Genomic DNA, 12100 nt, shown 5'->3' on the forward strand with positions numbered 1-12100 from the left:
ACGAGACACCATCGCAACAAATCCAGTCATGTTTCAAACTGTTTAAATTGTAATTTTTTCAATATTGAAAGTTTTCACAAAACATGACACAATTGGATCTAAAACCATCGATTCTAACTATTTTCCAACAATTTAATCTCTTTTCAGGCGAAAAATTTTTATGTTCAGAAGTCATAGGTAGGCAAATTCCATAGTAAAAACTTTGTCTTATACTATTATAAAAAATTTTCCTATTAATTTTTCATCAGCTCCCATACGTTCCGAAGCAGATGATATTTCATTATTTATAATTAATTTTGAAGATCTATCAGGAGATCCCCCGACGGAAACTCAACCCGATGAAGATGAGCCGTTGAAGCTTACTAAATGTAACAAATTTTCATGAATTTTCGATGACAATTTTTTTTATCGCTTTTCTTTTTCTTGCTTCCTTTCATGATTAACTAAATAACATCCATGTACATAATAAATTCCTTCTTTCATCGTAATCATTATGTATATCGTCTTCATGGCATTTACCGAAAAAATAAAAATTAATACATAACATGATACAGTTGGAAGAGCTCGGGCGAGCTTTCGACAATCATTTCGCTTTGGAAATATGGGTTTAAGAGATAGAGGCACTCGACTTGCTGGCTATTTAACGCCACCGTCGGATGTTACGCAAGAAGAAGAGGAGACTGCTTCGGAGCGAATTGTTGTTGTTCCTTGTGATACAAATAGGTATTGTACATAAATTATAATCATGATAGCCGTGACATCTTTAAACATGAGTAGAATTTTCTTAAATTCCAGTGACAAAATTAGTCAGACAACGGTTCTACGTGTTGAACCGCCCTGGGATAATAATTCGGCACCAGCTTTAATTAAAACTAAGGATTTCATAGAAGTTAAACAAGAACCAATAATTCGAAGAACTGATGAGACCAAAACTAGTACAAATAAGGCATGTCATAATGTCTAATTTACTCTATAACATAATGTAATTAACATGCAACAGTTTTATTTGCAGATTTATCCCCAAGTTGATGCAACCAAGCCTGAGTTTCAGCAAACCAAAAGTTTAGATTTTGAAACAAAAGGTAAGAATTTCTATTTTTTTTGACTTATTTTGTTGTGTTCTCTATCCTTCCTTGACTGGATTTTTTTTTTATTCTGCTAATTGTTTTGTTATACATTTGTTGTTATTATCTTCATGTTGTTCTCAATATTTCATGTTTGTTTGTTTGTTTTATAATTTAATTTGTGTGCGAAGTGTTAAAATTATATATTTTATCACATGTTTTAATAATTGATGTATATTCTTTACCTTTATATATGATTGTGAAAGCTTTGAGCTTTAAAAATGAAATTATTTAAAAGAAAATCATAAATTATGACATTAAGAGGTTCCAAGTTTGTGAATATTTGAGGTTACGAATTTTCTAGGGGCGAATTCACTTTGAATTTGCTGTGAAGAAAATATTTGAATTTGAAAAATACGTTACATGTTAATGAGCATTTTTAAGTCAATTTTAATCAAATTTTGTAGTTTATTGCTCAAAAATAGGATCAATTCTTCCAGGAAAAGTATGTAGCTACTCAAAAAGTATTCTTGATTTGGAACCTCTCAAAATTAAACCCAATAACCATCCAAATTAATGGATTAAGAAACAAAAAACTAACTGTTATGATGTTTGTTGATCAATGTGCGTATATGCTTTTTTAGATCCAGAACAAGCCAAATTATTATTACCAACATATGAACGCATTCTCACCAAACAATTGCGAAGTGTATTCACGGAAACGCGCGCTCACACAATCGATGATTTTATGACAGGTTAGAATTTTTTTTTTTTTTTTTTTTTTTTTTTTTTAAAATAAACTTTTTATTCATTAAATTTTTAACTTAATTATGTACAAAGTTTGGATACATTTTATTTGTATTTAAATTTTTAAAGGATTCTGACTTATCGCCTTCATCACTTAGTTTTTGATTTTATTTTGAAATTGTTTTGCTTTAATTTATGTTGTGGTTTATTCGGTGTTTCGCGACGCAAGACGAGTGTTGAAGTTCGCTTGCAACTTTCCGACGTAGTCCTCAATAGAGGGTATTTTTGCTTCAGTATGTAGATCCGATATCCTTTCATATCTTGTTTTGTTGAGAACAATTCTCAAGAATTTGTTTTGTAGTACTTGTAGTTTTTGTAGATGTGTTTTTGCCATCCGTTCAAATGCTGGACAGCCGTATGTGAAGATGGGTCTCACGGCTAGCTTGTAGATGAGAAGTTTGTTTCGAACGTCGAGATGTGAGTTCCTGCTGATGAGGGGATAAAGTAGTCTTAGTGCAGTGTGAGCTCTGTTGGTCACATATTCTACATGCTGCTTTAATGTCACTCTCTTGTCGATTATCATTCCCAGATATTTAGCTTCGGTTTCCCATTTGATGTTTTCGTTGAGGAATTTGATGTTGTCTCTTGGAAGTTGCCTGGAGTACCTATTTGTGATGAATAAGGCTTGAGTCTTCTGTTTGTTGAGATTTATTTTCCATTTGTTCATGTATTGTTGTACTTTTCTTCCAGTGTGTTGTAGATGTGTTACAATATCGGCTGAGTTTTCTGCAGAATGATACAATGCAGTATCATCTGCGAAGAGTGCGATATTGTTGGTTGTTTCTCTTACAATATCATATGTGTAGATGTTGTAGAGAGTTGGTGAAAGCACTGCTCCTTGTGGTACTCCGAATTTGATTTCATTTGTTTCTGAGAACTGACCTTTAATAAAAACTGAGAAAGTTCTTTCACTTAGGAAAGATCTTACAGTTTTTATAAGTGGTAGTGGAAACCCTAATTTGATCATTTTAAACAAGAGTCCGTACAGGTTAGAATTGATGTAAAAAAAAATGTGACACACTATTGAAAGACATCCTTCTCAAGTTCTACATAGACTATAAATATATAAATTCACGTTCATTTCATTTCACTCTCAAAAAGATTTTTTTTCGTTACAAAACAACAGAAAAAAATGCCAAAAAAATACAAGACAAGAAGTTGTGTGTGTATATTATGAAACTAGCGTGTAGTTCTTCTTTTTTCCGCTTTAATTTTTATTCATTTTCAAAATTGCATGTTCTCTCTATATCCATGCCAATATAAGTACTGTAAGATACATACACATGTATATACATAGATTATTACATAAATCTTATTAGTGAAGAACCAGAACAAATGGAATGAGAAAGATTTTCATCATTTAATGCCATATCATAATTGTAGATATCCATAATAACTTTTAAAGGCGCATTTTTCTAGTGGTAAGAGTCGGTATTTTATACAGTTTGTCCGTCTGTCTGTTCTGTAAGTATGAGATTTTTCCATTTTCTTTGAAGCTTTAGATGTGTGTTTATTAGTCAATTTCTTTAAATTTTGATATCTTATTCTGTTGCATAACCATTTGCCTCTAGAGACTTTACTAAATATTACACAGAACTCAAAGTTGACTCGAATTTTCCATGGAAAAAATTTAATTCCATTGAAAATTTGAATCAGATTCGGATTCGGCTGTTTTATTAGCAGATTTGTCTGCATGTTACTCGATATCTCAGGTTAAACACCAACTGCACAACGTACTGGAGCAACGCTACGTACAATCGCCGTATTGACGGTAAGACGCAATGTTGCTGCTTAAAACACGAAAATTAGAACAAATTTGAAAGCAGTCTTCATTTATAAAGTGGAACCAGAGTTTAACTGCCTTCAACAGTCCTCAACACTGGGAAAATGCGCTTCAGTTAGTCACAAATGACCCCTCGATCACACCAGTTACAAACCCTTCAGTCGTGGTTTGTTTTCCCACAAAAACCTCAACAAAAAACTTTCCTTACTTTTTGTTATTCTTGAGTTCATGTGGATTGAAAGAATTATAATATTTAATATAAAAATAATGAGAGAAGAACTTTAAAGTGGATTAAAAGCTTAACATTAAGTGCCAACGATGGTTGAGAAATGCAAGAATTATAATTTTTTTTCACATAATCTGCATAAACTTCTCGTTCGAGTAATTAAAAAATAGAAGAGAAAATGTAGTTCCTTACAAACTATTTTAGTTCTTTTTGGTTTGTTTGTTGTGGTGATTCTTACTTAATGCATATATTTATTTATTTACTATCTTTTTGGTTATTGGCAGTGCTGATTTCATAAATAACTGTTTCTTTTTGATGTAGAAATTCACATTATTTTATTTGTAATTGCTATAAAAAGTAGTGGATGAATGCTTTTCAATTTTTGCTGCCAAAAAGATATGATTTGAATGATGTTATGTCTTTTTATGTCAAGTAGGGTATCGATTTTGAATTTTTAAAGATTTTCGTCTTTTGAACTGATAAAGCCCGAGCGACACTAAAGGGGAAGGCTATATTAGGGATAGTTTGAGGCTGTGTGCCACTTTAGTCTTGATTTGTTCGGAAAGTTAGCCTATAGCTAGTCAAAAGTAAGTCGTACCTTTAGTAATCACGATTCCTCGTGATTGTTACTTTCCATACCATTAATTTTAATTATTTTTGCCTTTGACTACGTCCAGAAAATTGAAAATTAGCATACAAAAGTATTAAATGAACAAAAGTACTGTTCTGTCAATTTTTATGTGTCCACATGTCTGCTATATCATTGACATCATCGTTTCATTGCTGTCAAGTCACTTTGGTTGATTAAATGTCACTCATGTAGACTGGAAAGTTTATTGACAGCAAAAATACGAAAGCATGGATTACAAACATAATATCAATTTTCCAGACATAATATCTGCATAAATTGGTGAATTTCGTCGAGTATACTCACAATTAGAGGTGGACGAAGTGGAAGTTTTTGAAAGCACGGAAGGTATCACGACTGCCGACCATTAAAGGCTTTGTCTCTAAATCTTAACGTAGCGGAGAAGCATGAGTATCTATAGCACCCTATAATACGCATTTTTGTATGAACCAGTCCTCGATTTTGTTCTTATTTGTATGGGAATCACGAAGGTGTGATTCAGGGAACAGACAACACCTGCCGTAACTTGCAGTATGCGAATTGCACGTAAAAGAAGAGTTATGCAACGCACAATGGACAGAAATACGTTAAAACTATCTAATGCTTAATCAATATTTAGATCACAGTCCAGTTGATCACATCGTGATGCATTGTTTGTCTTCCTTTAACACAAACATCTTAATTACATTAAACTTTTACATTAAATGCAATCAATTTTTCAAACAGTCTTTAATGTCCTTAAAAATAATGTTTCTCACCATCGTCCTTCATAGTAAAACACTGTCCAAAAAAAATACCTAAATCAAGTCTTTAAGTATGTCAAACATCAAAATGATATGCGCTCGACTCGTTTATTCAGGACGACCTTTACTAATTTCTCTTTTCCTTTTTTTCTCTCACTAACATTTTAGTTCCTTCTTACTTTCTTGCCTTGTGTTTGTTAATTTTCATAACCGTCCACCAAAAAAAAAAGCTCAACCATAAGCTCGACTGACTTAATAAAAGTAATTTGTGTGAGGAATAATAAATAAGTATAGAGGAACACACATAGAAAGTCAAGAAAAAAAAAATCGAAAAAAAGGAGCGAGTGAAATTCGCATTCATGACGTTGGTGGTGTGTAAAAAAAGAGCACAGCTAACCCCTTTTCTCGTGTGCCTTTTTTCCACGTTTGGCTATTTTTTTTGTGGGTGAAGGGGGTGAGGGGTAAAATCCCCGAAAAATATTATTCCCACAGCCCAGCGGGATAAAAACCCCGAAAACCGCAAATTTTTATATGTTCCCTGCGGGATAATATTCCCACTTAGAAATGTACGTGGGATTATTATCCTGCCGGAAAATATTAATCCCACATATATTTTCAAGTGGGATTTTTATCTTCAGGAAGATAATATTTCCACTTACATTTCCAAGTGGGAATATTATCCTCGTGGACCACGATTAAAATCCTGGTTTAACTTAAATCCGGGAATTAAAAGAGTCCTTGTGGATAAAAATTCCACTTGTATTTTCAAGTGGGGTTTTTATCCTCAAAGATTTTCATGAAGATAAAAATTTCGCTAAAGTCGGTGGCTAAATGTTCGCTTATTTTAGCGAATATTGTAGTATTGTAGAAGGTTTAATTCCAGATTTAGTTCGTGGAAGTGACTTGGACTCAACTGGATCTTATGTTTATGGTCGAAGAGACTAAGACTCTACGCGGAAGAATTATGTCAACAATACTATTTGATGGATAGGTAAGATAAGAAGGAAGTCAGAAAGGATTGAGGGGAACACTTGGCTGGAAAAGCGCAAGCTCACATTGCGTGTCTTATTCAGGACGAATCTGCTGACTGTGGTAATATTAGGGGCCACTTTCTTAGAAAGCGTTACGATGAGACCCTCTTTCCAATCCTCTATGTACTACTCTAGGGACCAAATCTAATCAAAAAATGGCTTGAGCATCTTTCCCGTGGCATTTGCATCCACTTTAAGGATTTCAGAAGGAATAGCATCGCAATCTGCTACCATTTTCAGTTTCTTGACTGCCTCAACTATTTCTTTCATGCTTGCTGATTTCGTCTTAATTGGAAAAGCTTCGGGACTGTCGATTGTTTCAACAACTGTTCCATCTCTTTGTTCCTTCCTCAAAGTGGTCTCTCCACCTAGCAGTCTGCTCATCAAAAGTGAACAAGACTTTTCCCTCTTTTGATTTTATTGGCGCCTGTTTTCTTACTGAATGTCTACCAAGCTCTTTAATAGTATTATAGTGGCCGCTAATATTACCACAGTCATCAGAAGCTTGCGCTTTTCCAGCCAAGTGTTCCCCTCAATCCTTTCTGACTTCTTTCTTATCTTACCTATCAATCAAATAGTATTGTTGACATAATTCTTCCGCGTAGAGTGTTAGTCTCTTCCTCGACCATAAACACAAGATTCAGTTGAGTCCAAGTCACTTCCAAGAACTAAATCTGGAATTAAACCTTCTACAATACTACAATATTTGCTAAAATAATCGAACATTTAGCCACCGACTTTAGCGAAATTTTTATCTTCATGAAAATCTTTGAGGATAAAAACCCCACTTGAAAATACAAGTGGAATTTTTATCCACAAGGACTCTTTTAATTCCCGGATTTAAGTTAAACCAGGATTTTAATCGTGGTCCACGAGGATAATATTCCCACTTGGAAATGTAAGTGGAAATATTATCTTCCTGGAAGATAAAAATCCCACTTGAAAATATATGTGGGATTAATATTTTCCCGGCAGGATAATAATCCCACGTACATTTCTAAGTGGGAATATTATCCCGCAGGGAACATATAAAAATTTGCGGTTTTCGGGGTTTTTATCCCGCTGGGCTGTGGGAATAATATTTTTCGGGGATTTTACCCCTCACCGTGAAGGGCACATTGGGTTAAGGAAATGAACACGCAATTAATCACTAGATTTTTTTTTTTCGTTCCTCTATATTACTATTAAGTATGAAAATACACACATAAAAAAAAGCCAAGAAATCGATGACGTCAAAAAAATACACAAATTCCTTCCTTTACGCTGAATGAAGAGAAAAGAAAAGGAATTTTTTTGGGGGAAATTAGAAGCCATTTACTATGATGTTGCCTACGATGAACATTGTAGATTGCTTAAGCTTATGTAAATATGATAGCTGTAATGTTAAGTATAGCTTTCCTACCATAATCATTGATTATTATACGTTATTTAAGATACACAGCAAGCAAGCTAATCAGCAGAGAATGGAATTTATTTTTTTATAATAAAATTAACTCAACTATAAAGTTTAATTACTTTTAAAATGAGGAAGTAAATAAATAAGAAGAGAATGTAATTTAAGATTGTCGAGTGAGCACATAAGAGACTAGACCAGATGTCACTTCTGATTTGAGTAGATGAACAAAGCGCATTTTACCTTCAATTCTTGTGACAAATAAGTTCAAGTGCTATGGCTATTTATAAAACATTACTCATCGCTTTGAAATCGGATCATTGCAATTTGAAGTAACATGTTTGTTTTCTTCATCGTTGATGACTTTTTTCTTGTGTTTTGGTGGGGGAAGCTTTTCTTGGAATTGATGTGAAAATGAGAAGATTTATTAGGGATTGTTGATTTATCAAGTAGCAGAATTAACAATAGATTTCTCTGAATTTCTATTGACTAAATAGGTACCAAGCACCGCACTCCGTTCCCTCCCCTCCAGATTCCTCTTCGCTCCACAGTTCGTTCTCCCTTCCTCCTTCATCCTGAACCTTAAAGCGTTTAGTTTAATTTAAGTGCGTCAAATTTAGTTGGGTTTGACCCATTGAATACACCCCTGACAGCCGGCATTCCAGATAATAAAGCTTTTAGCTCATCAAATGTCAATGGATTTGCTCATCATCGACAATTATAGACATGTTCCTATTACATATTTATGCTTCAAGATTCTTTAAATTTAAGCTTCATAAAAGCTAATCCTTAATTGTCGAAAATTACAATTTTATTGCATTTTTCATAAAGCTTCTCCCTCTCCATATTTTCAATCTCTTTGGAAGCAAAATAAAAAAAATATCACTTTAATTAATTTTTCTCTTAATGTTTTTTTACTAGTTTAGTTCAGTAGATTTAGAGACATTTAATTAATGAGTTGTTTGTACATAGTAGTCTGCATACCTCATGTAGCACAATCAGTTGATTTTTTGTAATTTTTTGAGTGACTTATTGAACATTTTATTTAGAAGTTTGTTGTGATTTTATGTGATGCACGGTAAAGTACATAAATAATTTTTAGTCGTTTTGCATATTTATTCCAAAAATCAAGCGGACTGTACACTTATTACGTTCCGCAAAATACCGATTTTTTAGGCCTTCCTCCCTTCTTGTTCCAAAATTCTTTAGTATAAGCTATTTAAGACAGCTTAGTCATAGACCTCCATTCTTAATTGGGATGAAAAATCAAGAGACGTAAGACACTTATAATAGTGATCTTTATCAGATTTATTACAAGTTTTTTGATAGATTTTTCCACTTTTAACTTTCAACTAGATCGGCACAAGTTTTTCATGCCTGTCAGTTGGCGACAGCATGGTATCCAAGATACAATTTTCATAAGAGTTTGCATGAAAATTGCCACTTATGCGCAACATAGCAGCCATTTGACTGTCATGATTAATTTGTGCCAATCAGTCAAGTCATTCACCAAATTTCAATATCAAACAACTTTCGATTTAAAAAGTCGATTTCTTTTAAATCCCAAACCGAGTCCATGACAAAAAATTCTTTAAAAATCTTTCTGTACAGCAACAAAATAAAATAGTTTAAAGCAATTCAATTTGAAATGCCACATAATGTGTATATTCACTTTACTTGAAAAAAAAAAAAATGTCATCATGCTAAAAAAAGTAAAAAATAGTTCACCACTTATGGTTTACGACAACTATCAATTTGTCAACACAGAAATTCTCGAAACTTTATTTCTTCTCTGTAGTTTTTTGTTGCTGTTCTGCTGTTTGTTTGTATGAATCCAGAACAACAAAGAGTTAATTTTTGCATTCATACTTAATTATGCTTTTAGTGGATATTTTTTTTATTTTAATCATCTGTATAATTTCGCTTTAATTGTCATGAGGTAGGTTTGTGTTACCTTTTTTGGTGCATATATACAAGTGCTGTACGATATATACTTATACTACTTGATGAATATTTTGCAATACAAAAGTGTTTTAAATGACTGAAAATCTCATAATAAACTTAATTTTTTTCTCTCTGTTTATTTCAACTCTCAAGCAGGTCCAAGTGGTAAAGCTGTTCGACAATATTTTCCATATGTATCGAGTGAGAGTGATTTGCAACGTTATAGAGCGATATCATTTCACAAGCATCCAAGCAATGAGACACGAACTGGCTCATCCATCTCAAATGTGCCTTCCGATTCCACAAAGACGAGGGTGAGTTACAATTGTGCTGCTTAATTTTAAATTTGTCGTCAATTTTTTTGTTGTTGTATGCTTTAATATGAATTGAAAAAATTCTTTATAGAAGACACACTAGCTACACCTATTACACCTACTTATAATAATATTAATAATACTAAGATTACCGCCACGCAAACACACATACAGTGACCCCTTCACCAAAAGTGCTATTAGTTATTCACATGAACATATTCACAATTATGAGAAAGAGTCACAATTGGCAATATAATTGTTACATGCATGACCTATTATTTTACATTATGTTATTTGCACACACCAGACTTCCTTCTTTTGTTTCTCTCGTAAAAAAAAGGCAAATGCACCGAGCAAAAAGAGAGTTACTTGAATGCCTAAGAGAATACAATGGAGAACTTATGTTGTTTTATTTTTGTTGTTGTTGTGTTTTGTAGAAGTTAAGAATGCAAAAAAAACTAGCGAATTCCCACATCAAAAAGGATACACACAAAAATAATAATATAAAAGAGTCTAAAGTCTGTAGTTTTAGCGATGCGATTATGAACTTTCAGACATCCACATGTTGCAATCCGCTTAACAAATTATGTACAGAAAATATGTAGTTTTTTGAGGATGAACATACATAGATACAAAATATTTTTCTTTCAAACACACTCACTAAGACAAAAAGGCTTGAGATTTTAGTAGCTGCATATTTAGTGAAAATGATACCCAACATTTTGTGGATTTCTATCCTCCTTCTAGTTCTTCTTGTTCTCCAGTTCTTTTTTACAATGAAAATGTTTGTTTTGTTTTTTTTTCTTCTTTCTCTTCTCTTTTTATACTTTTTTTTATATATATTCTTGATCGCGTGTGTCTCTCTGTTATCCACAATACATAAATTTGATGTATATTCACTACTTCTATGTGTATTCTGTGTTAAATGGCGGGTATATCCCCATGATGGTTATTATAGGATAATGGTTCAGCTAAATACTTTCAGGGCACTAGGACAGGCACCAATATGGGTGAAAAAGTAGCACAGGTAAATTATCTATTCCTCTATATATTCTTTTCTTTTTATGTTGAATATTCACATTAAATAGATTAGTGTAATCTTGCAAATATTCTTTAGTCTCTTTACTTATTCGATGAACAAAATTTGTCTCATTATTCATGTGTATTATACAGTTGATTATTTGCAATAACGACGTTGTACTGGAAATTCCACCAAGAATTTATGAATAGAACTGCGATACATTTAAAGAACATAATTATAATATCTGCGATTATCTAAATAGATGCTCATCTTGCATACATAATTTGTTGTTTATAAAGCTCATTTGAACTTTTTGAGTTATTTAGCTGAATCGGCAACCCTTACATACAAGCATATGCTTAATGAGCACATTAAGGTATCAATGAGCATGCTACCAGTAGTACAATATGGTGCTCAATGAGCATATGCTTTTATGCTAGGGCACAACTTATTAATGGTAGACAATTGGCTGCTATGTAGCTCCAAGTGGCAACTTTCATGTGAAATGACATAAAAATTGCTATTTGGTTGTCATGTGGCCGTCATCTGGCCACCATGTAGAACTTGTGACGATCGGATAAAAATCAAAATTTCATTTTAAATTGATGTTTAATCTCTACTTTAATCTCTAATTTATATTACAAATGTCTTAAAATATCATATTTAAAAGGCAAATGTAACACAAATCTCAAAGGGACAATCCTCACTAAAGAAGAGTAATTCTCACCAAAGAACATGTTCTCGAGAGCAGAATAAACTTAGAGAAACGCTCACGAGCATGCTAATATAGCTTTAAGGTGAGCAAGCACTCGAAAACATGTTCTTTGCCTCTTAGGGTCTGGAGACCAATATTGTCCAATTTGACAGAGCTTTCAAAAAGCTTAAAATTCATTTTGTCCATTATCTGAGCTTTTAAAAAAGTTCCAAAATTCAAATTCTTTGTTTACATTCTGAAATCTTTAAATTAAGTCGAACAATTCATCACTAAATGAATCACTAAAACCTCTCAAATATCGATCACAACCCTATTGTCACCCCAGTCATCTCATTAACTTTCCAAAACATTTAAAACTCTTAAGAAAAAGGATTAAATTTTAATACAGAAATGTAATGAAATCCTTAAATTGGGTTGAAGAATTTTTCTTT

The 12100-nt window shown here is 32.8% G+C and overlaps 1 protein-coding gene across 18 annotated transcripts in view; it reads left to right on the forward strand.

Moving 5' to 3' along the window:
- sei (potassium voltage-gated channel seizure) overlaps nucleotides 1-12100 on the forward strand; it is a 124360-nt gene that overhangs the window by 48637 nt on the left and 63623 nt on the right. For 9 of the 18 annotated variants that reach the window (XM_070641539.1, XM_070641542.1, XM_070641547.1 and 6 more), the window contains exons 6-13: nucleotides 148-177; nucleotides 249-368; nucleotides 555-723; nucleotides 778-946; nucleotides 1001-1082; nucleotides 1709-1819; nucleotides 9776-9933; nucleotides 10919-10960. In XM_070641539.1, the coding sequence (XP_070497640.1) occupies nucleotides 148-177; nucleotides 249-368; nucleotides 555-723; nucleotides 778-946; nucleotides 1001-1082; nucleotides 1709-1819; nucleotides 9776-9933; nucleotides 10919-10960 (881 nt within the window). Of the gene's footprint in view, nucleotides 1-147; nucleotides 178-248; nucleotides 369-554; nucleotides 724-777; nucleotides 947-1000; nucleotides 1083-1708; nucleotides 1820-9772; nucleotides 9934-10918; nucleotides 10961-12100 lie in introns of all 18 variants that reach the window. The other 9 variants (XM_070641545.1, XM_070641552.1, XM_070641555.1 and 6 more) reach the window with 7 other exon arrangements.

The sequence above is a fragment of the Chironomus tepperi genome, unplaced genomic scaffold (assembly GCF_022539635.2).
Source record: "Chironomus tepperi strain 1889 unplaced genomic scaffold, CSIRO-AGI_Ctep_v1 contig_244, whole genome shotgun sequence".
NCBI lineage: Eukaryota > Metazoa > Arthropoda > Insecta > Diptera > Chironomidae > Chironomus > Chironomus tepperi.